The 23,234-nt window shown below is 55.3% G+C and overlaps 1 protein-coding gene across 1 annotated transcript; it reads right to left on the bottom strand.

Annotated features, from left to right (window-relative positions):
* Positions 1–1,924: 1,924 nt before the first annotated feature.
* SIGLEC1 (sialic acid binding Ig like lectin 1) lies at positions 1,925–22,296 on the bottom strand. Its single transcript, XM_010378963.2, has 21 exons — positions 22,123–22,296; positions 21,407–21,766; positions 20,799–21,095; positions 18,678–18,944; positions 18,051–18,305; positions 16,206–16,505; positions 14,160–14,417; positions 12,752–13,087; positions 12,032–12,289; positions 11,533–11,835; positions 9,602–9,862; positions 9,161–9,472; positions 8,397–8,648; positions 7,813–8,082; positions 7,482–7,733; positions 6,865–7,164; positions 6,304–6,564; positions 4,918–5,220; positions 4,564–4,666; positions 4,127–4,199; positions 1,925–3,593 (listed from the first exon to the last, which is right to left on the bottom strand). Exons 1-21 carry the CDS (start codon positions 22,169–22,171, stop codon positions 3,534–3,536), a joined length of 5,130 nt encoding a protein of 1,709 aa, XP_010377265.2. The 5' UTR covers positions 22,172–22,296; the 3' UTR covers positions 1,925–3,533.
* Positions 22,297–23,234: the final 938 nt, after the last annotated feature.

Here is a 23,234-nt window from a genome sequence, read left to right as displayed (position 1 = left end):
AAGGCCTGAGAACCAGGAGCACCAATATGGAGGTGACTTGAGCTCAGAACAAGTTGGGGACAGGAAAGCAGAGCAGCCCCCCAGAGCAGCCCCTCAGCGACACCTCTTGAGTAAAGCAAGGTTGAACACAGAGGGGCTGGCTTCAGTGTGGATGTCAGGTAGAGAAGGCAGCTCTAGGAGCTACTCTGGCATCCTTGCTTACTGGTGTTCTTACCTCGAACTGGTCAACTCCTACTTAAACTGCAGGCCATGGCTTTAATGTTCTGTCATTCAGAGGTTGTCCCTTACCCAAAGCCAGGTTAGCATCCCCTGAATGACACTTCTCCCTGCAACACGTTTCACAAGGCACTGTAGTCATCTACTTCCCTGTCTGTCTCCCCAAGCTCCTGAGCTCCATGTGGTCTGGGAATATGTGTGTTACTCACTTCCTAGCAGTCAGTGCTAATAACTGACTGTGGAGGGGGCGCAGTTGAAGAGCCACATGGGGATCAGAGTCTTCCTTACACAGTTGACACCTCCCAAACCCAGATGAGCTGTGTCCAAGTGCAGGTCAGAGGAGTTTTCTGCCGAAGTCTCTGAGCAAGGGTTTATTTACATTTTGAGGTTGTAGGGGAGGAGATGAGGCCGTCAAACCAAAGCTGAGGAAGAGGGATCCTAGGATGCACTGAGCAGCTCCGGGTGCGCCCAACAGCACCTGGGAAAGATGACTTCTCCACTAGCTTGTTGGCCTCACCCTCCAGAGGAGCATCGGAAAGTGTCCTGGGAAACAGGCAAACCAGTGAGCGTTAACCCTTCGAAGTACTTGGCATGGGTGACACCACCATCTGTAAACATGACTCCTCCCAAGGAATGATGCAGAACAGGATGTCTGAGGGAGGCACTCTGACTCCAGCCCTCAGAGATGGCCAGGGTGGCACCTTGAGATGACAGGCTGATGCTTGGGTGCCCCAGAAAAAATCTTGTGTATGAATGGGGGCCCCAAAGCCAAGGGTTCATCCCTGACAGCCTGGTGCATTTAGAGGGAAACTTTTTGTCCCTTGGCAAGGTGGGTGGAATTTCAGGTCCATAGGGCAAGGGTATTTTAACTTTAATAGATATTGTCAAACAGTTTTCCAAAGTCATTATACACACTCTGTGATTCTACTTATATAGAGTTCAAAAACAGGCAAATCAAATCTATGGTGTTCGAAGTCAAGATAGTAGTTACCCTTGTAGGGACTGCAACTGGTACAGGGTGTAAGCGGAGACTGTGGGATGGTCTGTTTCTTGATCTGGGTGTTTGCTTTTGGAAAAGTCCTTGAGTTGCATTTATAATGTGTGAACTTTTCTGTATGTTACACTTCAATTAAATGTACGAAAAGTCTCAGGAGGCCTCAGACCACTGGAAGCGAACACAACAAATCCCTCTGAGAACCCTGCGATCCAAGATGGACATATGTCCCCTTGGAAGTACACGGCAGCAGATGAAGACTCCCAAGCCACATATTCCCAGATCCCCCAGTAGCCGCAGCTTCAGCGGCTGCTTATAATCCTCCCCTCACCCTCTTCCCCAGACAGCCCCCAAACATCTGGCTGCATTTGGCTTGCTCTCTCCCTGTCCCACCTCTGGATTTAGTCCATGTTCTCCACTCTCCCCATTGTCAGCAATGTAGACAAGACAAATGCTTAGTTCACATGCCCACCTGCTGCATGCCATGCATGGGGCTGGTCATCGTGGGTGGCAAATGTGAGCAACACATGGAGCCTCAAGGAGCAGAAAGGGACATAAATCACTTCAGCATAAGGTAATTTGTGATAAATGTCATGTAACTTGCAGCCCCTGGCCCCCTCCTACAGATGGTGTCTAAGAATAAACCCCACTAACTTGAGACTCCTCTGTGTTCTAGCCCAGTTGTTTGGGTTGCAAGAAAGAGACTCACTCCAGTTGCGTCACAGGATGGAGTTTTATTGGGAGGACATTCTGAACAGGCTCCCAGCAAGAGTCTGCCAATGGAGCATGAAAATGAAAGGGCCTGGAATGAGGGAGGGTGCGGCCTCTGCTACACAAAGTTCACCTGGCCTCCAACTGCCTCCCAGCCTGTTAGCTCCTGTGCCAACTCCCACTTCTCTCTCTGTTTTTCAACCCAAATCCTAGAGCAGAGGGCTCTTAGCTCCTCCCACCATTTCCACCAGGCTGCGGGGGAGTCCCTAGCCCACTCAAGAGTTCTCTTCTCTTGGTCCCTGATTCGCAGGGGCATGTAAGTCCTTCTTGGTAACTCGTTCTCTTTAACAGCCCGACACAGGGCCTCCAGGAAAAGGACAGGAGTCCACTCAGCCATGGACGGGTATGCATCTGGAGCAGGAACAAGGATGCTGACGACATCTGTGTCTGCCCTCCACTCTTGTAAGTGCCAGTAAGGCAGTACCCAGCCACTGGGGGTACGGGTGGTGGTGGGGGTGGGGGGAATGAAGGCATCTCTTCTTTCAGGGGCCAAATCTGGCACAAGGATGTCTTCTTAGGCAACTCCACTGCCTGGCTCACTCTCTCCCTAGGAAAACATCAAACCTTTTTTATTTCCTCAGTCTTAGTGTGAGAGTGATCACCTCTTCCAGGAAGCCCATGACAAGAATGGCCAGTGGCACACCCAGGCCCTCAGTAGATGGGCACTGAGACGAAACATGGCCTGCTGATGGCATTCCCAACAATGTCAAAAGTCCCAGGGCTGAGCCCACAGTTGGGAGTCCTTTGGAAGTCCAATTCCAAATGTCCTCTGTACTCAAAATAAAAACTACATTTCCCAGTCTCCCTTGTAGCTTGGAGTAGCCATGTGACAATACTCCAGCCAATGGGAAGTGACTGGAAAAGTCCTGTGTAGCTTCTGGGTTGGGTTCACCATGGGCATGGGTGTGCTTCTACCTCCACTCTTCCCTCTTCTGGCTGGAGGGCACGTGGACAGAGCAGGACGATGGTGAGCCTCACAATCAAAGGCAACATTTTAGGGATAGATAAAAGGAAGATAGAAGGATCCTGAGCCCCATCATCTTAAACCATCGTAACAGCCAGACTAGCATGGGAGAGAAAAATAAAATTCTATCATGTTGAAGCCACTGTATTTGGTCTCTTTTTAGAGCAGGCTGACTGATACTCTACTGAATACAGAGTGCCTTGACTGAGCCTCTGAGGATGCTGTAATCCAATCAAAGTCCAGGGTGGCTTTCGAGGAGAAGGACGTGAAAGGGCAGGGCTTCCTTTGCGGGAGAAATGGAGAGAAGGGAGGAGATCCAGAGAAGAGAGAGTGAGAGAAGTGGTCATCATGATCGGCTCGGTGCTCTTCAGTGTCCTCCAGGGTCAACACTCTCCTGGGTAGACCTCTCACCACCCATTTTTGGGGGGGAGGCCAAGAGGCTTGGGGCCAGGTCATAAAAAGTCAGATGTCACAGAGCTGTTTTCATAGAGGCAGGCAGGACCCAATGCTGCCTCATTCACATTCATAGGCTGGAGTCATCACAGATGCTGGCCACCTTCTCCTCTGGAGGGCAGGTAACACCACTGGTCAGCCCAGGGGTGGGGCACACGATGAGGTCTCACATGTGGCTGCATCAGGATCAATGAACTTCCCATAGAGAAAACCCTGGTTACAGGAGGCCTCTGGGAGCCAGGGCAGGCTCCCAGGCCCCTAGCCTTAGGTAGGGTCCCAAGAGGATTGGTGGGAGTGTGCATGGCTGGAAGTGTGACTTGGAGCCCTGGCCCACCAGGTGAATCAGCTGCAGAAGGGACACACCACAGGGGAGGAGAAACTGACTTTCACTTCTGCCCAGGTGATGGGCAGGCTCGGGAGTGGGGAAGAGGCCTCAGATCAAAGGTGGGGGAGTCAGAACATGCGTCTTGGAAATGGAGGGGATGCTGCTAAGTCCAGAAAGTCTCCCCTAGTCCTCTAAGCCAGCCACCAGCAGACAGAGGGATTCTCTCTGCCCCAAGCAGAACAGGGCTCTCCTATCTCCCGAGGGGCTCCTGGTTCCCTGCATGCTCTCCCCAACCTCCCCTTGGTCCCAGGCACCATCCCATAAATGACAGCAGTCTGCAGATGCCAGTCGACACTGTGGGTTAGCTGGGTATTGTATCTGCCCGCGTGTGTTGAATGGATACCTGCGTGGTCTCTTTCTGAAAAGTCATCTCCACCGAATTCTCGCCCATGCTCTGCTTATAAACACGCCTCCTTCTGCAAGGCCCAGAGTAGACTCAGAGAGCCTCTCCCCTCCCCACCTGCTGCCCCCATTCCTCTCCCACTCCCCACAGGCTGGCTCCAGACCACCAGAGTGGGGTGGAGAGTGGGTGCTTCCTCTGTCTTCCTCCCTAGCCCTTGCTTAAGCACAGCCAGGGCAGAGAGGAGGAAAGAAGAAAACTACAGCAAGGAGGATTCAGGGGCAATTTTAGAAGGGATTCCCAATTTGGAGGGGCAGTCTGAGAAGTAGGCAGCCTGTGAACTTGATAGGAGGTCCTAAAGGACCTGGGGGAATTTGAGGGGAAGATGAGCTGGGCTGCCTTACCCCAATCTTCTGGCCCACCCCTGGCTCCTGACCTACCTCCAGGTGTAGCAGGCCCCCAGGCCCAACAGCAGGAGCAGGAGGCCCAGGAGCACTCCCAGGACCCAGAGCAGCTGCTGGAACTGGTGCAGGCGGTGCAGGGCTGGAACACAGAGGGGGACTCAGGGCAGCCACAGCTGCAGGCCCCCAGTGCTTCCTTCCAAGGGGACCCACCCAAGATGAAACCTTCTAACTTCTGCTTTATCTCTCCACACAAGGGAGCCCCTAGCAATCAGTTTAGAGTAGACAGGCAAGTTGTGCTGCAGCAGAAGGGATACAGGGAAGGAAGCCTTTGGGCCTAAGAACTGAGCTTTTGTGCAGAGTGGCCTGGGAGATGGAGCCCCCTCCCCTTACCTCTGACCCCAAAGTAGGTGGAGGTAGAGGCAGAGCCCAGAGCATTTGAGGCAGAACACACGTATTCCCCTTGGTCGCTGGGCCTCAGTGCCTCGATGTCCACCCTCAGGGCATTGGGGGAAGCCAGGACATGGATGTGTGGCTCTGCAGGGACACCCTGAGGCTGACTGGAGGCTACCAGTCGACTGCCAAGGTGGAGAGTCAGGCTGGCAAGGGGCTCGCTGTCCACTCGACAATCCAGGATGCCCCGGAGGCCACTCTCAGGCTCCACGAAGACCATCATGGTGGGCGTCTTGGGAGGGTCTGTGGGAGGAAGGGAGTGTGGTGATTGCAGAAAATGACCACAAATTCCTCCCCCCCTGCACCCATGCACAGTGACTGCTGCTCCTCCCATTAAGAGGCAGAACCTATTTCCTCAGTCCTTGAATCTGTGACTCAGTTTGACCAACTGAAGAAAGAAGTGACATTGTGCAACTTCAGAGCCAGACCTCAAGAGACCCTGCAGCTTCTGTTCTGCTTGTTGGAACACAACAACGTGGGAAGCCCAGGCCAGCCTGCTGGGCACATGTGGCCCAACCTGCAGCCACGAGTGTGCAGTAATCTGAGACCACTGGACAACTGCAGCCACATGAGGTGTGAACAACAGAAGAACTCCCCAGCTGAGCCAAGCCCACAGAATTGAGCAAATAACATGGCTTTTGTTTGAAACAGTAAGTTTTGGGGTGGCTTGTTATGTAGCAATAGCTGACTGACACAGTGTAGGCTTTGGTGAAGGCTGGAGTGGGAGACCAAGACTGATGAGGGTCTATTGTGTGCCAGACACTCAGCATGCTTTATTTCTTTTGGTTTTTTCTTTCTTTTTTTTCTTTCTTTTTTTCTTTTTTTTTTTTTTTTGAGACAGAGTCTCAGTCTGTCACCCAGGCTGGAGTGCGCTGTGGTGATCTTGGCTCACTGCAACCTCCACCTCCCAGGTTCAAGCGAGTCTCTTGCCTCAGCCTCCTGAATAGCTGGGATTACAGGTGTGTGCCATCATGCCGTGCTAATTTTTGTGTTTTTAGTAGAGACGGAGTTTCGCCATATTGACTAGGCTAGTCTCGAACTCCTGGCCTCAAGGGATCCACCCACATCAGCCTCTCAAAGTGCTGGGATTACAGGCATGAGCCCCCGTGCCCATCCATTTACTTCTTATACTACTTGCAAGATGAGGTGAATGATGTATTCCCCATTTTACAAGATCACACAACCAGACAGTGGGAGAGCCAGGATTCCAACCCAGAACTCAATATCCATGAAGTCTTCACTCTTGGCAGACAGAAGAGGAGGAAGAACTGAGGTGGGCGTGTGAGACGTGGGGAGACTAAGGCAGGGGAGGAGGTTCACACTCACAGAGCACACGGAGCATGACCGGAGTGGAGGCAGCAGCCCCAGTGGGGAGCTCAGCCAGGCAGTGGTACATCCCAGCTTGAGCACGAGCCACGTGGGTGAAGGCAAGAGTGGGCACAGGGTCCACATGCAGCCGCCGGTCATTCCAGAACCATGCAAAGGTGGAGTTGCCCATAGGCCCAGGGCCACCCAGGAGGCGGCAGCTGAGGTTCAGGGCAGCACCCTCAGGCACGTCCAGGCCAGGCTCCGCCACCACGCGCGCACCTGCGGGTGGAGGATAGATAGGTGGTTGGGGATCTGTAGGCCTCGGGGGCTGGAGCCTCTGGGTGGACCTCTGAGGGGCCTCTGCACATTGTGGGAAGGTCTCAGTCTGACTTGGGATTGGGCTTTCCAAAGTGGAACTGTGCCCCCTCCAGTGGGAGCTGTGCCTCCTCCATCAGATTAGGCTTCTCAAGGCAGGGCTTTCTCAGACTAGACGGCCCGCTCTAGTGAGAGCTCCAGCCCCTCTCATAGACTTGGACCTGACAGCATCAGAGACCCTCCTCCTCCCCATCTCCCACTCACCTTCTACCTGCAACCGCCCAGTGGTGCTGATTGAGCCCAGCAAGTTTTGGGCTGTGCAAACATAGGTGTCATCACCTGCAGGCACCTCTTGCACCTGCAGCCGTAGGGCATTTCGGGCCACCTGGACATGGCCTGTCCCTGATGCCAAGCTGTGGACCCCGCCGCTCGTGGCCAGCACCTTGCCATCATGAGATAGGGCCAGCTCAGCAGGTGGCTCACTGTCCACAGTGCACTGTATCACAGCCATGGATCTGGCCCTGGAGTCCCGGAAGGAGGACAGGACAGCGTCCTGAGGGGCATCTGTGGGCAGGCAGGGCACAGATGCGGGCCTTGCTTAGGCACCCTGCACTGTGCATTGCCCAGTTGCCTGGGGTTGGCCAGGCTGAAGCCTCTGGACCAATGGCCACTTCCTAGAAGTGACACCTTCCCAGGAGTCCTATGGGCAGAGTACTCCAGGCAGGGCTTATAGGACTGTCTCTTTCTCCAGCACCTATGTCCTCATTCCCCAACTGCCTATTCCTGGGCCCACTGCAGTCCTGTGCCCACTCCCACCAGAGCCCAGCACACCCTCTACCACCCTCCTCCTGGGCAGCCCTGGCCAAGGACCCCCTGCTCACAGAGGACTTGCAGGGCAGCAGGACGGGAGCTGCGGGTGCCCTGGGCATCCTGGGCCTGGCAAGAGTAGGCGCCTGCATGAGCTCGCGTGGCCACCGGGAATGACAGCGAGGCAGCTGGACCCTCCTGCAGCCAACGACCATTGTGGTACCAGGCATAGAGGGTGGGTGGGCGGGCAGCAGGGTCCTCACAAGTCACTGTGATGGGGGCACCTTCAGGCACGGTAGCCTCTGGAGCCAGGATCACCCGTACACCTGTACCAAGGAGGCCAGGATCAGCCAGACACCACAGTGGGTTTCCATCTCAGTGGGCTTGGCCTGGGCCCTGCCTCACCCTCCAGCTGCAGCTCCAGGGACGTGTTGGCCTGGCCCAGAGGGCTGCGGGCAGAGCAGCTGTAGAAACCCTCATCACTGGGCTGTGGCTCCCGCAGCTCCAGGCGCAGAGTGTTGGGGACAGAGGCTGCTGTTGAGGAGGCCAAGAGGCGACCGGCGTGGCTGAGGGCCAGTTGGGCAGGCGGGCGGCTGTCCACAGTGCACAGTACCAGGGCCATCTGCCCACCATGGCTCTCCAGGAAGTAGGTCAGGCGCAGGTTGCGGGGTGCATCTGCAGGGCATGAGAGGCTTACAAGGAGTCACAGGCGGCAGCCTGCAGGAGGCCAGTTTGCAGGTGGCATTCAAACTCAGGAGAGCCCAGGCTCCCCACCCCAATGGCTCCCAACCACCCAATCTGAGGCACTGCTCCTCTGCCCAGACAGGACTCACCCCAGTGCCCCCTACTCTAATGCTCCTTGCCCAGTGCTCCACTAGCTACTGGGTACCAAGTTCCCCACTGGACACCTGTGGGGTTCTGGCCATGCCCTGATCCCTGTGTGCTGCTGTCACACCTGCCAGCCCCACCCTGCATCCAGCCAGACTCACAGAGGACGTCCAAGGTGATAGGTCTGGAGAGGCGGGGTGCCTGACCAGGGGGGCCCACACCACAGCGGTAGGAGGTGGCATCCCTGACTGTGACGTTGGGCAGGGGGATGGAGCGGGCATCCAGGCGCTGCTGCCCATCCTGGTACCATGTGTAGGTGAGCTGGGCCGGGTGAGTGGTCCACACAAGGCAGGTCAGGTTCACCAGCTGCCCCTCCCGCACGGTGGTCCCGGGCCACACCTGCACATTCACAGCTGGGGAGAGGGAGAGCACAGGACACCAGCGAGGGTCTTGAGGCTGTGTACAGCAAGCCACCTGTCTCCATGTGGGTGAGCTGCCCTTACTGCTGGGGAGCCCCTTGGCCTCTGGGAGCCCCAGGTGGCCCACCTATAAATGGGGCTCAGAGGTCGAGCTTGGGAATCGCCCACTGGCTCCTGAGTGGTCCCCAGTGGAGTTCCGCAGAGTCCTGGAAGGCCCTGAGCCCCTCCCTGACCATGGCTGGGGGCAAATGGGGAGACCGCACACCTCCCCTCCCCTGCTGCACTTTCTCCTGAAATTCCCTCTTTAGTTTTATCCACTGGGCATGCATGTAAAATTTGGTGTTTAAAAAAGGTTCTCCCATGAAACTCAAGTCTGGAGTCCACCACCCTTAGGAAGGGTGGGAATGGGGATTATTTCTACGCCTCCAGGCTTCTAGAACCCTGTCCCACCTCCTCTCCTCTTTTAAAGAAGACACACACACACACACACACACACACACACTGACCTTGAGCGTTGAAGTCAGCTGAGGCCGAGGCCTGGCCCAGGGTGTTGGAGGCCTCACAGGTGTAGACACCCTCATCCTCCAGCATCGCCCCATGGATCTCCAGACGCAGTGTGTTGGGGGCCACAGCCGCCTGCAACCTGGGAGAGCTGCTTTCAGGTCCCCCCACACCATGTAGGGTGGAGGCCACAAGGCGGTCCCCATGGAGCAGCTGCAGCTGGGCCGGAGGGTCACTGTCGACACGGCACAGGAGGAGGCCCAGTCGCCCAGGGCCTGTGTCCATCAGGGTAGTGAGTGTGACCTGGCGTGGGGCATCTACACAGGGTGGGGAGTGGTCAGGACCCAGTCAGGGGGTCCCTCATCCAGGGCCCTGTCACATGACAGAGCCCAGGACCAGGGGACTGCATTCCTTCCCCAACACATAGACGAGATGAAAGTCCTTACAGGACACATGGAGGCTGACGGGTGCAGCTAGGCTTGTGGTGGCTGAGCCTGGGGCCTGTGCTTGGCAATGATAGGCCCCAGCTTGTGTCAAAGTTATGGCTGCAAAGCGGAGTGTGGCCGAGGTCGACTCCTGGAGGGGCTGGCCATCCCGATACCAACGATATGAGGTCCCCTCCGGGACTCCTGTGGGTACCTGGCAGCTCAGGACCACAGCCTGGCCCTCTTGGAGCTCAGGTGATGGTGACACCTGGACCCAGGCTCCTGCAGGGGAAAACCAAGAGCAGGTGAGGGCTCTCCACCACACCTCCCACAGTCTGGGACCATGTGCGTATCCACCTAGGACTACACAACCCAATTCCGTGAGATGGAGCCGCAGCCCCCTTCCAGACCACCACCAAGGCCCACTCAGCCCCATGCCTTGCCCCTCCTGCTCCCCACTCTCCTGCATAGGTTCCATGCTGGCATTTACCTCCCACCACCTGGTGGGATGGTTTTACTGTGTCAGTCATATTTCGCCTACCAAAGCATAAGCCTCATGGGCACTGGACTTGTGTGACCTGTGACCCCAGTTCCAGGCACCATGCCTGCATGTGTTAGCTCCTGACAAATGTTGGTTCAACCCATAAAGTACTGAAAAGGGAGGGATTTAGATCATCCTAGGGCCATTGTCCTAACTAGGAGCTGGACTCAGCATGGGTGACCGAGGGCTTGGAAGGGAATGTTAGCAGCTATGTGATCTTGAGCGCCCTCAACAGGCCGGCCCTGCATTCAGACTCCAGGCCACAAGAGCACAGGAACTGGGAACCAGGCAAAGGGCAGCTCCTCGGTGGCCCCTGGGTCTGAAGCAGGAGAACCCCAGGGTACAGGGAGTGAGATGGAGGGACAGCTGGAATGCTAAGCAAGAGCACAGACCACGCCTGAGACCACAGCCAGCAGGGTCATGCAACTGGGGAAAAGCTCCTAAAACTCGAACCTTCAATTTCTCCCTGCAAAATAGGTATGCTAAGTCAGAAAAGATACACAGAATCAAGGCTCAAAGTAAATGTCCCAAAATTGGTGCTGTCGGTCACCGTGGTGGAAGAAGCATGTGTGTTCCTTTGACCTTCGCATTATGGGTATTATCTTTCCTTTGTCCTGGTTTATTTGTTTAGGGAGAATTTTGTTTTGTTTTGTTTTTGTTTTTGTTTTAAGATGGAGTCTCACTCTGTCATCCAGGCCAGAGTGAAGTGCAATTTCAGCTCACTGCAACTTCCATCTCCCAGGTTCAAACGATTCTCCTGCCTTAGCCTCCCGAGTAACTGGGATGACAAATGCCCACCACCACACCTGGCTAATTTTTATAATTTTAGTACTGTGTTGGCCAGGCTGGTCTTGAACTCCTGACCTCAAGTGATCCGCCTGCCTCAGCCTCCCAAAGTGCTGGGATTACAGGCATGAGCCATGGTACCCAGCCTGAGGGAGGATTTTTATAGAGACTATATATACATGTATATACACACACACACACACACACGTATATGTGTATATAAATAAATATGAATATATTATGCATAAGAACACATAATGTATATTTGTATGTGTATATATCATACATAAACATATGTGCATAATATAAATATACATATTTATGAGAATGTTTACTATGTAACAAAATTTTATGATCACAAAGTAAGTTACTGCAGAAAGAGCTCCCACCAAGCAAGTCACCTTGTGAATTGCTACTGTCTCCTAGTGGCTGCTGCAGTTATTGCAGGTGAAAATATCTAGCTGGAGGCAAAGGGAGGCCTTCTGCTGGCAGGCTGGAAACTGCCCTTACCAGGACTGAAAAATACACATTTCTGCATAAAATTCACAAGACCCAGCCCAAAGTCTGACCAGAGTAGCCTCCAGGGCATCAGAGTCTACCATATCTTCAGAAGACTGACACTCACCTCGAACCTGGAAGAAGAGTGAGGTGTTGGCTGATCCAAGAACATTTGTGGCCTCACAGCGGTAGCTGCCAGAGTCCCCAAGGCCCAGTTCTCGGACCTCTAACTTCAGGGAGTTGGCCTCAGCTTTAGCCTGGAGCCGACCACGGGATGGGGCCTGGGGACTCAGGCTAGTGGCCAGGAGGTGCTCCCCATGGAACAGGGCCAGCCGGGCCAGGGGGCGGCTGTCCACAGTGCAGACAAACACAGCCATGTGGCCCTGGCCAATGTCTAGGAGGGCTGACAGCTCTGGAGGGTCCGGGGGATCTAGAGGAACAGAGTGAGCTGAGGCCACGCAGCCTAGCTCACCACATTTCAACTGCCACACTATGTCCCCCACCTCCTGCCACACACACAGCCTAAGCCACACTCTTTCCTCCCCAAACCCCAGCCCAACCCCTGGTTCTCCCCAGACCACCCCTCTACCCTCCAAGTCCCCAGGCTGCCCATGCTAGTCACCCACAGAGTACACTCAGGAGCACAGGAGTGGAGAGTTGGGCGCCAGCCTCGGTGAGGATGCGGCAGGTGTAAAGAGCAGCATCAGTTCTGGCCACGGGCAGCAGTGTTATGGTCTCCAGGGGACCCTGGGCCCACAGCACACCATTTCGGAACCAGGAGAAGTTGGCAGGGCTGCCGGCGGCTTCCCGGCTCACGTTGCAAGTCAGGTTGGCTTCTGTGCCCTCCTGAAGCGTGTGTGATGGTGCAATGACCAGGACAGTGGCTGGAGAGCAGGCAGCACAGGCTCACTGACCATCCCCTGCCCCCAGGAGTCAGAGGTCCAGCCACTCGTCTGGAAGGAACAGGAAGGAGGCCCCCTGGGGTGCCCACAGGATTAGGGAGAAAAGCAAGCCAGCTCACAGGGCAGCCTGGGAGAACTGGGCCCTGGGGACTGTGCGGGCCCTGGGCAGAGAGGGTTGCAGTACAGGGAAGGAGGACAAGGCAGCCCAACTGTCCCAGCTGGGGAGTCCTTCCTCAGAGACCAGCTGTGTACTGTGCCGCCTGTCCCCGGCCTGAACAGAGATCATGGGAAGGAGCAGCTTTGCTCTACCTGAACGTGGAGGAGGGCAGCGAGGGGCCCCCACAGCTGCACAGAGTGGTTTTGCCTGATTAGATCCTCCCGGGAGCAGAACAGTCCAGAACTCCAGCCCCTGTCCCCAGGCCGCCCATTCCCTGCCCAACTCACCCTGGCCATTGAAGGTGGCTGAGGCGGAGGCGTTGCCCAGGGCATTGCTGGCCTCACAGAGGTACAAGCCCTCCTCCTCCAGCAAAGGGTTGTGAATCTCCACGTGCAGCAAGTTGGGGCCTTTGGTGACCTTCATGCGTGGGGAACAGCCCCCACAGGTGCTGCAGCCACCCCCTGACGGCAGGGAAGTGGCCACAACACGGTCCTTGTGGAGCAGCTGCAGCCTGGCGGGGGGGTCGCTGTCCACACGGCACAAAAGGAGGCCTTGCCGTCCAGCCCTGGCCCCAGTGGCATCGAGGTCTAGCCTGGTGGTGAACGTTGGTTGGCGAGGGGGGTCTGCAGGGAGGAAGAACATGGGCACTCATCCCACGGTCGCTGCCAGGGCCCCACAAGCCTGGCTAGGCTCCCAGAATACATTGGACAAAGGCAGATCCCTAGGGCTGCCCCAGACAGCTGCGCAGACTGTGCCCTGCACAAGGGCAATCAGACCAGGGTGGGTGGAACTCAGCTCATGCTCCTCAAGCTAGGCTGTGCCCTGATGCTGACTGAGTCTTCCCAGAAGAAGAAGCACCGTTTTCTAGCTCAAACAAAGGTGCCGTATGGGCTGACTGCCACCTTGCGTTAAGTGCCTTGCGTAACTGCTGCTGAGCAGGGTGTCCACCTAGCAGTCGATGCCTTACCTGCACCCAATGCCTTACGCCTGCACCCAATGCCTTACCACGAGCCTCCCCTCAAGGTCTGCCCTGCAGCTTATCTCTGATCTCCAAGCCAGATCCTGTGATACTAGCGAATGCATAGAATGGCCTCTTCCTGAAGGCTTCTGGAGACAGGTGGCCAAAAGAGAGCCGTCAGCCGCGGCCCCCATGTGATCTCACTCAGACACCAGAAAACCTTGCAGAGGCAACTGCCCTCTGACAGTTCTGGGATGTGGCTCCGGCACATGCGTGGCAGGGGAAACCTCTGGAATCAGGCCCTTGGTCTCATATGGAGCCTCCCCGCTTGGCGGATGCAGAGGGGCCATCTGTCCCTGTGCTGAGGGGCTTTGCCTTGGTGTCTATGGGAGCCCAGCGCAGCCTGTGGGGCATGTGCACAGAGGAGTGTGGTGTCCCAGGGCTCACCCATGAGGACAGAGCATGGATGTGGTGCCCATACTTAGCTTGAGGCTGGGACAGAGAAACCCACAGGGCTGGGATTGGAGGGTAAAGACATGGAGAGGTAGAGAAGGCCCCAGCCTCATTTCCTAAACTTCAGTCCCAGGTAGAGAGGCCAATCGTGGCCAGGCCTGTGACCCAGGCCTCCTGATGTAAACCCTGGGGTGGGGCAGGGCAGGACAGGGTTGGGGGGCCTGGAGGAGGTGCAGTGGTTGGTGGGTCCCGGCAGGAGGCTGCAGCAGGTGGTGGCTGCTCACAGAGCACAGTGAGAACGGCTGGCGAAGAGGGGCCACTGGCACTGTGGCCGTCCCGGGCCCGGCAATGGTATGAGCCTGCGTCAGTGCTGGAGGCCGCGGGGAGCCGGAGGCTGCTGCTGGGGCCCTCGTGAAGCAGGGCTCCATTCAGGTACCAGGAGAAGCGGGCATCAGGCATGGGGCTCAGGCCGCTTCTGCAGCTCAGTGTCACTGCCTGTCCTTCCACCACCTCGGCTGCCGGGCTGATGAGTAGACGGGCGGCTGCAGGGAGAGGAAGAGGCTGGGAAGGGTCCCGCCTCTCCACCCCCCCACCATGCTGCCCTATATAAAAAGCCTTCCAGGGTTCTCCTTTCCCCCACACTACTGTAGGTAGCTCTGGGCTTTGTGGTGGATCAGGAGGGTTTGCCCTGGAATGCCAAATCAGATCTATTGGTAGTAGCTGGTTGCAGCGTGGTTGAAGATTCAGAGCCAGAGCCCAGACTTATGTCCAACACCTGGCTTGACTGGACATGGTAGCTCATGCCTGTAATCTTAGCACTTTGGGAGACTGAGGCAGAAGGATCGTTTGAGGCCAGGAGTTCCAGACCAGCCTGGGCAACACAGTGAGACTCCATTTCAAACAATTTTTTTTTTTTTTTTTTTTTTTTGAGACTGAGTCTCACTCTGTCTCCCAGGCTGGAGTTCTGTGGCATGATCCTGGTTCACTGCAACCTCTGCCTCCTGGGTTCAAGTGATTCTCCTGCCTCAGCCTCCCAAGTAGCTAGGATTACAGGAGTGCCACCACACTCAGCTAATGTTATACATTTAGTAGAGACAAGGTTTCACCATGTTAGCCAGGCTGATCTGGAACTCCTGACCTCTGGTGATCCACCCGCCTCAGCCTCCCAAAGTTCTGGGATTACAGGTGTGAGCCACTGTGGCCAGCTTTTTTGGATGGAGTCTTGCTCTGTCACCCAGGTTGGAGTTCTGTGGTGTGATCTCAGCTCACTACAACCACTGCCTCCCAGGTTCAAGCAATTCTCCTGCCTCAGCCTCCCTAGTAGCTGGGACCACAGGTGTATGCCACCACACCTGGCTAATTTTTGTGCTTTTAGTAGAGACAGGGTTTCACCATGTTGGCCAGGCTGATCTTGAGCTCCTGACCTTGGGTGATCCGCCTGCCTCGGCCTCCCAAAGTGCTGGGATTGCAGGCATGAGCCACCGTGCCTGCTCACAATTTTTTTTTTTTTATTAGCTGGGTGTGGTGACATGGGCCTGTGGTCTCAGCTACTTGGGAGGCTGAGATGGGAGGATGGCTTGAGCCCAGGAGTTTGAGGCTGCAGTGAGCCATGAACATACCATTGCCTAGGCAACAGAGAAACACCCTATCTCAAAAAACAAAAACAAAAATCTGGAATGTTGGAAGACCCTACTTTTCTTTCCTTTTTTTTTTTTAGACAGAGTCTCACTCGTGTCGTCCAAGCTGGAGTGCAGTGGCGCAATCTCGGCTAACTGCAACATCCGCCTCCCAGGTTCAAGCGATTCTCCTGCCTCAGCCTCCCAGGTAGCTGGGACTACAGGCACTCGCCACTATGTCCAGCTAATTTTTGTATTTTTAGTAGAGATGGGGTTTCACCATGTTGGCCAGGATGATCTCGATCTCTTGACCTTGTGATACACCCACCTCGACCTCCCAAAGCGCTGGGATAGGTGTGAGCCACTGCGCCCAGCCAGAAAACCCTACTTTTCTATCTGGCTTCCCACATCTGACTGCTAGCATAGACCCTGCTCCCAAAATTTCATAATTAAAAAATAATGAATGCTTCTGAGGGACTCTCCACGTTTAGAGTCAGTGTATACGCAAAGGAATGATGTGACCTGTTGTGTTTCCCTTTTTGCCTTGACTTTCAGGAAGCTCTGAGGTTGGGTCACTGCACAGCCCCTTTCATGTGACCTAGCCAGCTAGCTCAGTCCTGCAGTTGAGTCCACTAGACTTCTAGAAGGAACAGGCTGGAGCAAGCTCCTCCTCAGGCTCCCTCCACTCTCCCTGGCTGCCGGTGCCCATCTTACCATTGGCATGGAAGTCCAGGGTGGAGGTTGCATTTCCAAGGGAGTTGGTGGCTGAGCACTTGTACTCCCCACTGTCAGCTTCCTCCAGGTCTCGGATCTCCAGGCGCAGGGAGTTGGGACCAGAGGTACCACTGAAGCGTGGGCTGTGATCACTGTCCCCGGAGGTGGAGGCCAGGATATGACCCCTGTGTGACAGCACCAGTGTGGCCAGGGGCTCACTGACCACAGAGCAGTGAAGGATGCCCACAAGTCCCACCTGGGTCTCCAGGAAGGCTGTCAGGACTGGGGTGAGAGGCGGGTCTGTGTGGAGACGAGAGGCGGGCCTGTCACCCTCATTCCCTGGATACCCTGATACAACCCGTGACCTCTGCACCCCTTTGTCCCACAATGCCCTGGGAGAAGGGGGTGATCCCAAAGCGCTGAATACACTTTTGTCCTTGGCTGGGCTGGGCACATCACTCTGCTGTCCCAAGCAGTGCTCGAGGCCACCCTGCAAGTGGGGATAGGAGCCCCACTTCAAAGATGAGAAAACTAACAGAGAGATCTGGTGAGGGACAGCACCTTAGCCAGGTGACCAAAGTGAGCGTCATCAGCAATGGGACAAGCTGCCAGGGAGTGCCTCCTGACAGGGCAGAGCAGCACGTCCGTCTGCAGCCTCCCGCCAGAGGGCATGGTCTCAGGCCATTCAAGTCAGGCAAATGTGGAGTGAGGGACCCCCTCAGAACAGCAGGCCTGAACTCTGCAAGTTTCAATGTCAAGAACGACAAGGAAAGACTGAGGAACAGTCCCAGACTAACAGAGAATTAAGAGACACAACGACCCAATGCAGTGTGTGAACTGTGATTATATTCTGGACCAGAAAAAGGATAACTACAAAAGACAGTATTAGGTCCATTGGTAAAATGATTATAGCTTAGATAATAGTCTTCTATCAGCTGGGTGTGGTGGCTCACACCTGTAATCCCAGTACTTTGGGAGGCCGAGACAGGTGGATCACCTGAGGTCAGGAGTTCAAGACCATCCTGGCCAACATGGTGAAACTCTGTCTCTACAAAAACACAAAAATTAGCCAGGCAGGATGGTGGGTGCCTGTAATCCCAGCTACTTGGGAGGCTGAGGCAGGAGGAGAATCACTTGAGCCCCAGAGGTGGAGGTTGCAGTGAGGCAAGATCGCACCATTGCACTCCAGCCTGGGCAACAGAGCGAGACTCTATCTCAAAAAAAAAAAGTCTTCCATCAATGCTAAATTTCCTGATCATGATCATTGCATTGTGGTTATGTAAGAGAATGATCTTAGGAATTTAGCGGTAAAGAGCATCATGTCTGCAGCTACAAGAATATAAATATGTAGGTAGATACATACATAGATAACATATTCATATGTATATAGAGAGTGTGCATATATGTATATGTGCCCATGTCCACATAGAGTGGATGTGCATACGCACAAGTGCCCATATATGTACACATGTATATATGCAAGTCTATATCCATACATTTATATGTATGTATGTACGTGTGTGTGTGTCTGTGTAGACAGCAAGAAAGATAAAGCAAATGTGCCAAAATGTTAATAAATGGGAAATCTAGGTTAAAGGTATATAATCATTCTTTGTCTTTCTCTGCAACTTTTCATAAGTTTAAACTTCCAAATAAAAAGTTTTTATAAAACAGGAGGGAGGTCAAAACCTTGCCCAGGTGTGTAGAGCTGGGACGTGAGCTCAAGGCCACCTCCAGGTAAGTGGCCTTGAAGTTCCCATGCGCAGGACCCCAACCCTTCCTTGGGGCTCCACTGTCTGGCCCTGCTCTGACTGTGTCCAGTGCCACCCCACCCTGGCCACTTACGGTTGACTACCACGCCGACAGGGCCCGCGCGCTCGCTGCCGTGGGCGTTCTGCACCTCACAGAAGTAGAAGCCAGTATCAGCCCTAGTGACGGAATGCAGCCGGAGGATATGGGAGTGGGCGTCCTCCAGCGGGACATGGTTCTTGTACCAGCTGTAGTGGAGATCACTGGGCGCCTCGTTGGGTGTGTTGCAGCCTAGCGTCACTGTCTGGTTCTCCAGGATGGGACCTGCTGGGCTCACCTGGACCTCAGCCACTGCAAGGGCAGCACAGGGAGTGATGGGGGATCCTAGCCGACTTCCAGTCCCAGCCCCACACAGTCCCCAGGTCTCAGTTAATCAGCCTCAATCTCTGCACATCCTAAACCACCCGCCTGCCACTACAGTGGAGCCTCCCGGAGTGCTCTGCATCTGTTCGTCTGGCTCACCAGGACCCCCTGACACCCCACTCTTTGTGGGGGTATTGTCACCTGTCTCATGGTAAGGCAAGGCTGGGACTCCACACATGCATCCAGGAAGCACCGGGTTATGCCAGTTGCTGGCTCTGCCCTGCCCTGTCGCCTCTCGGTCCCTGAGGCCTGAGCCCCTCCCTATTCTCTGGCCAATACACAACCTTCCCAAGAACTCACTGAAGATGTGGAGGCTGATGGGTGGTGAGACCAAAGAGCCCACACCATTCTCAGCTTGGCAGGTGTAGACTCCAGCATCACTCCATGCTGCCTGGGGCAGGTGCAGCACACCAGTCTTGGTTTGGAGGCGCACCCCATCCTTAAGCCACTTAATGGAACTGACTGCAGGGTAGCTGCTGTTCACCTGGCAGGTGAGTGTGACCGGCTCACCTGGAAGGATGTTTCTCCCCGAGGGGCTGAGGAGGATCTTCACACCCTTGGGGGCATCTGAAAGGCACAGTGGGGGGTATCGGGTAAGGTGCTTGGGGAGGCAGGGGATGGCACACTTCTTCTTGTCCCCCTTTCAAAGCTCTGTCCTAAGGAAGTATGCCCAGATAAAAGAGCAGTCCCCTTCAGTCCCCACCCAGGGCATGCTCTGTCCGCCCATGTCCATCCCTTTCCTCCCCCCTGCGCCTGACGCATTCCTATGCCATTGAGAGCTGATCACGTGACACTTGGCCCAGCGTCCAGCCTACCCCACTAGCTGTAGTTTTCTGCTTCCCAATGCTGTCCATTCTCCCTCCTCTATTTGAGGCGAGCTCCACACACAGGGCCATGGGTACCCCACTGCTAGCATTAGTGGCCTGTGGAAGCTATTGGTAAGGGACCAACCACCTAGTGGGAGGGGGCCAAAGGCAGTATCAAACGAGCTCTGAAAATAGTTACCCAGTTTGTCAGGAGGCCAACAATGCAAATAAACTGCATTTCCTGAAATCTTGTTCCAAAGCCTCTCTCTGTGTATTCAAGTGTTTTATTCTTATTTTTTTAGAAACAGGGTCTGGCTCAGTCACCCAAGCTGGAGTGCAGAGGCACAATCATAGCTCACTGCAGCCTGAAACTCCTGGTCTCAAGTGATCCTCCTGCCTCAGGCTCCCAAGGAGCTGGGACTACAGGTGTAAACCACCATATCCGGCTAATTTTTGTTTTTTAATTTTTTGTAGAGACAGGGTCTCACTATGTTGCCCAGGCTGGTCTCGAACTCCTTGCCTCAAGCCATTCTTCACCTTGGCCTCCCAAAGCACTGGGGTTACAGGTGTGAGCCACTGTATCCGGTCTCAAGTGTTTAATATGTGCCAGACACTCTTCTAAATACCTTACCTGGGTCATCTCCTTTATTTGCTTTTTGTTGTTGTTGTTGTTTTGAGACATAGTCTCGCTCTGTCACCTAGGCTGGAGGGCAGTGGCATAATCACGACTCAATGCAACTCCACCTCCTGGGTTCAAGCAATCCTCCTGCCTCAGCCTCCCTAGTAACTGGGATGACAGGCACGCGCCATCACACCTGGCTAATTTTTATATTTTTACTAGAGACGGGGTTTCACCATGTTGGCCAAGCTGGTCTTGAACCCCTGGCCTCAAGTGATTCACCTGCCTCGGCCTCCCAAAGTGATGGGATTACAGGCGTGAGCCACCGCGCCCAGCCCATCTCCTTTAATTTTTATCATAAATCTATGAGACAGGAACCATCTATTGTTATCTTCACCATAGACATGAGAAAACAGAGGCTCTGGGAGGCAAGGAACTTGCCTGAAGTTTTTACAGCTAGTGGGTGGGTGGAGCCAGCAGCCAGATGCCTGTGAGCAGCGATTGTCCTAGAATAGGCTGCCCCATTTGAGATGGAAGATGCATAACCAATGGAAACCCGGGCTTTCTCCCCACTGACTCATAGCCGTGCCTGCGTGACACCCTGGTCCCCATTGTCATGAACAGGCTTAAGGCAGGAAAGGGATAAACCCTACCTGCGCAGCATCCTCCAGCGCGGGGGAAATCCCAGGATGCTTGCTGCCAACCCTGAAGCTGTGTGGGAGCTCCTGTTCCCCAACCCTTTGTGTCTCCCTTTCTCTGCCCAACCTGGCCTCAAGGACAAGCCCCTTTGAAGCAGTAGGAGGTGGAAGGGAACCATTTAACGAAGCCCTCGGGGCTCAGCAGTGTCTCTCCACTTGCCCTACCCTGGAGGCCCAGGTGCAGCCTGGTTTTGTGTCAGGAGCAAAGGTTCCGTTTCTGTGGGCTGAAGAGGGGCTGGGTTTTGTCAGGGAGCCACAGATGTGCTCAGCCACAAGGGTGTGTCCCCAGACAACTCACACTTCACTTGGAGGTGAATCTCGCTGTGGGCCCTATGATTGGCCACGGAGAGCTGGCAGCGCAGGATCCGGCCGTGGTCCTGCCAGGACATGGCCATGTGGAGGGTCTCCAGCTGGCTGACGCCGGTGGGCTCAAACTTCTGGCTGTTGAAAGTGACAGAGCGAGCAGGGTCCTGGCCTTGCCATTGCAGTCTGACCTGCTCCTGCAGGCATGCGTAGGGGGTGGAACAGTTGAAGTCCACCTCTGTGCCCTCGAGAAGCTCCACCGGGGAGGCGATGGTGGGAACCCTGGGCTCCTCTGAGGACACAGACAGCAGTGCTCAGGACCCCCTTTCACCACCCCTGAGATCCCTTGCCCTGGAAACCCCAGCTGAGGAGAGAGCCCTGGGGAGGCGGCTTTTAGGGGAAGGAAAGGAAAGGCGCTTTCTACTCCAGCCCCACTTGGGTGAAAACAAGGGAGAACCAGGCCTGGGCCTACACCGGGGCTGGAACGGAGGCTGAGACTGGCTGGGGTTAGAGTCAGCACAAGGGCTGGGGCTGAGAGCCAAGGGGTCCAGAAGCAGCTTGGGAATCCCTCCCGGGGAGCAGCCAGGCCACCCCACTTATCACCTGTCACTGTGACCAAGGTGCCTTTCACATCTGACCAGCGGTTGACCTCACTGATCTCGAAGCGGAAGTTGTAGGAGCCAGAGTCCTCGGGCTGTAGGTCCTTCAGCAGCAGGTTGCACACTTTGTGCTCAGGGTTCCCCACAAACTCGGCACGGCCGCGGAAGTGGGCCTCCACCAGCTTGGGGTCCGCTGAGTGGCTTGCCACCTGCCGCCGGCCCGAGTAGTCGTAATACCAGATGGTCGTGATGCCATCAGGCACCTCCACGTCGGCAGGGAAGCTGAAGATGCAGGGGATAAGCAGGCAAGACCCCTTCACACCCTGTACGTCCTGGGGACTGGAGACGCCCCATGAGGCCTGGCCTGGAGGAAGAATAGCAGGGGGACAGAGAGGAGGGTGATACAGAGCCCAGAGAACTGCCCCAGGGAAGGTGCTCCAGATGGGCTCCCAAACTCTGCCCTACCCCAAGAAATGCACACTTAGAGCAGCCCTTCTTAGTGCCCCTGGGGTCAGTCCACTGCCCAAGGCTGCTCAGAGGTTTGGTAGGGTGGCTCCAAGACAGATCATAGCTTCCTGCCCGGCTCCCGGCCATTGCCCTACTGGGTTCTCCCTTGACCTCAGCAACCAAACCTGTGACCCAGGCATAGTCTAATCTGCCAAGGGCTGGACTTATGAAGGCTGGGGCCTGGAAGACAGGCACTAGGCCCGCAAAGCTTACCTGGTGGGAAGAATGAGGCCAGTAGGAGAAGCTCGGGCAAGAAGCCCATAGCAGGTTCTTGTGTTGTTCCTGTTGCCTAAGAGGGTGGTGCACACCGCACTGGCTGGGCACACAGGGGCCTCCAGGGACACCTCTGGGCACTTCAGCCCCAGCACCTGCTGGGAGTCCAAGCCTGTGTCCCCACCTCCTCTGCTGGCCAACTCAACAAGAGAGCAGGGCTCTTAAGGACCTCTGAGTCAGCCACCAGCAGAGAGCCAGGAGGCCACGTTCCCAGCTCAGGCTGTGCCCAGGAATGCCCTCACTTGGTGGCCTGCCTCAGAAAAGCCTCTGTGTCCCTTGGCCCTACCCCAAGTTCTGCTTTCCCAGCCCCTCAAGGATACCACCCTAAGGCAGATGAACAGCTGTTTCTCCCTCTTCCCCACTTCCCTGCCCCCTCCCCACCACCCAAACCAACAGGAACTGGAGCTCAGAGATGCCCAGTGACTCACTCCAAGACACCCAGCCAGAAAGATGGTTTCTTCCCGAGGCTTGTCTCCTACCACCTGCCTTACTAACTATAGGCCATAATGGGGCTTTACTGAACTTGCCAAAGTGCTGCCTTTAATAGTCACTCCCCTGCTCAAAAACCTTCTGTGGCTCCCCATTGCCTGTGAGATGTGAAAGGTCCTCATTTCCTGCCCCCAGCTCTGTCCCCATTCCCTGCTCTCCACAGACCCATTCTGGGGGCAGTTCTGCCTGCTCACGGGCTCCCTAGCTGCCCAGCTCTATCTCCACCACAAATAATCTTTGCCTACTGAAACCTTAATCAACCTTCAAGGTGCAGCATGAATTTGACTTCCAGCTGGAACTTCTCCTTTGAGGTTCCTGTAGCTACCCCAGAGCTATCTCTGTCCTTGCCTTGTTTTTTACAGCATGTGAGAGCCCATTTCTCAGGACCTAGAACTGAAGATATGTGCCCCATAGCAGTGCAGAGCCCACCAGGCATTCAGCAAACCCCTCAGTGACTAAGAGAGGGGTGAGGTCTTTAGGGGTTCAGAGTTGAGGTTCAGAGTTGGAGTGGGGAGGTGCAGGGCAAGTCTAGGTTTGACAGGCAGCGTGAGAGCCCTGTGGAA

This window comes from Rhinopithecus roxellana, chromosome 13 (assembly GCF_007565055.1).
Source record: "Rhinopithecus roxellana isolate Shanxi Qingling chromosome 13, ASM756505v1, whole genome shotgun sequence".
In the NCBI taxonomy this organism is placed as follows: domain Eukaryota; kingdom Metazoa; phylum Chordata; class Mammalia; order Primates; family Cercopithecidae; genus Rhinopithecus; species Rhinopithecus roxellana.
The sequence above is the reverse complement of the archived record's forward strand: the minus strand, read 5'-3'. Positions and strand labels throughout refer to the sequence as shown.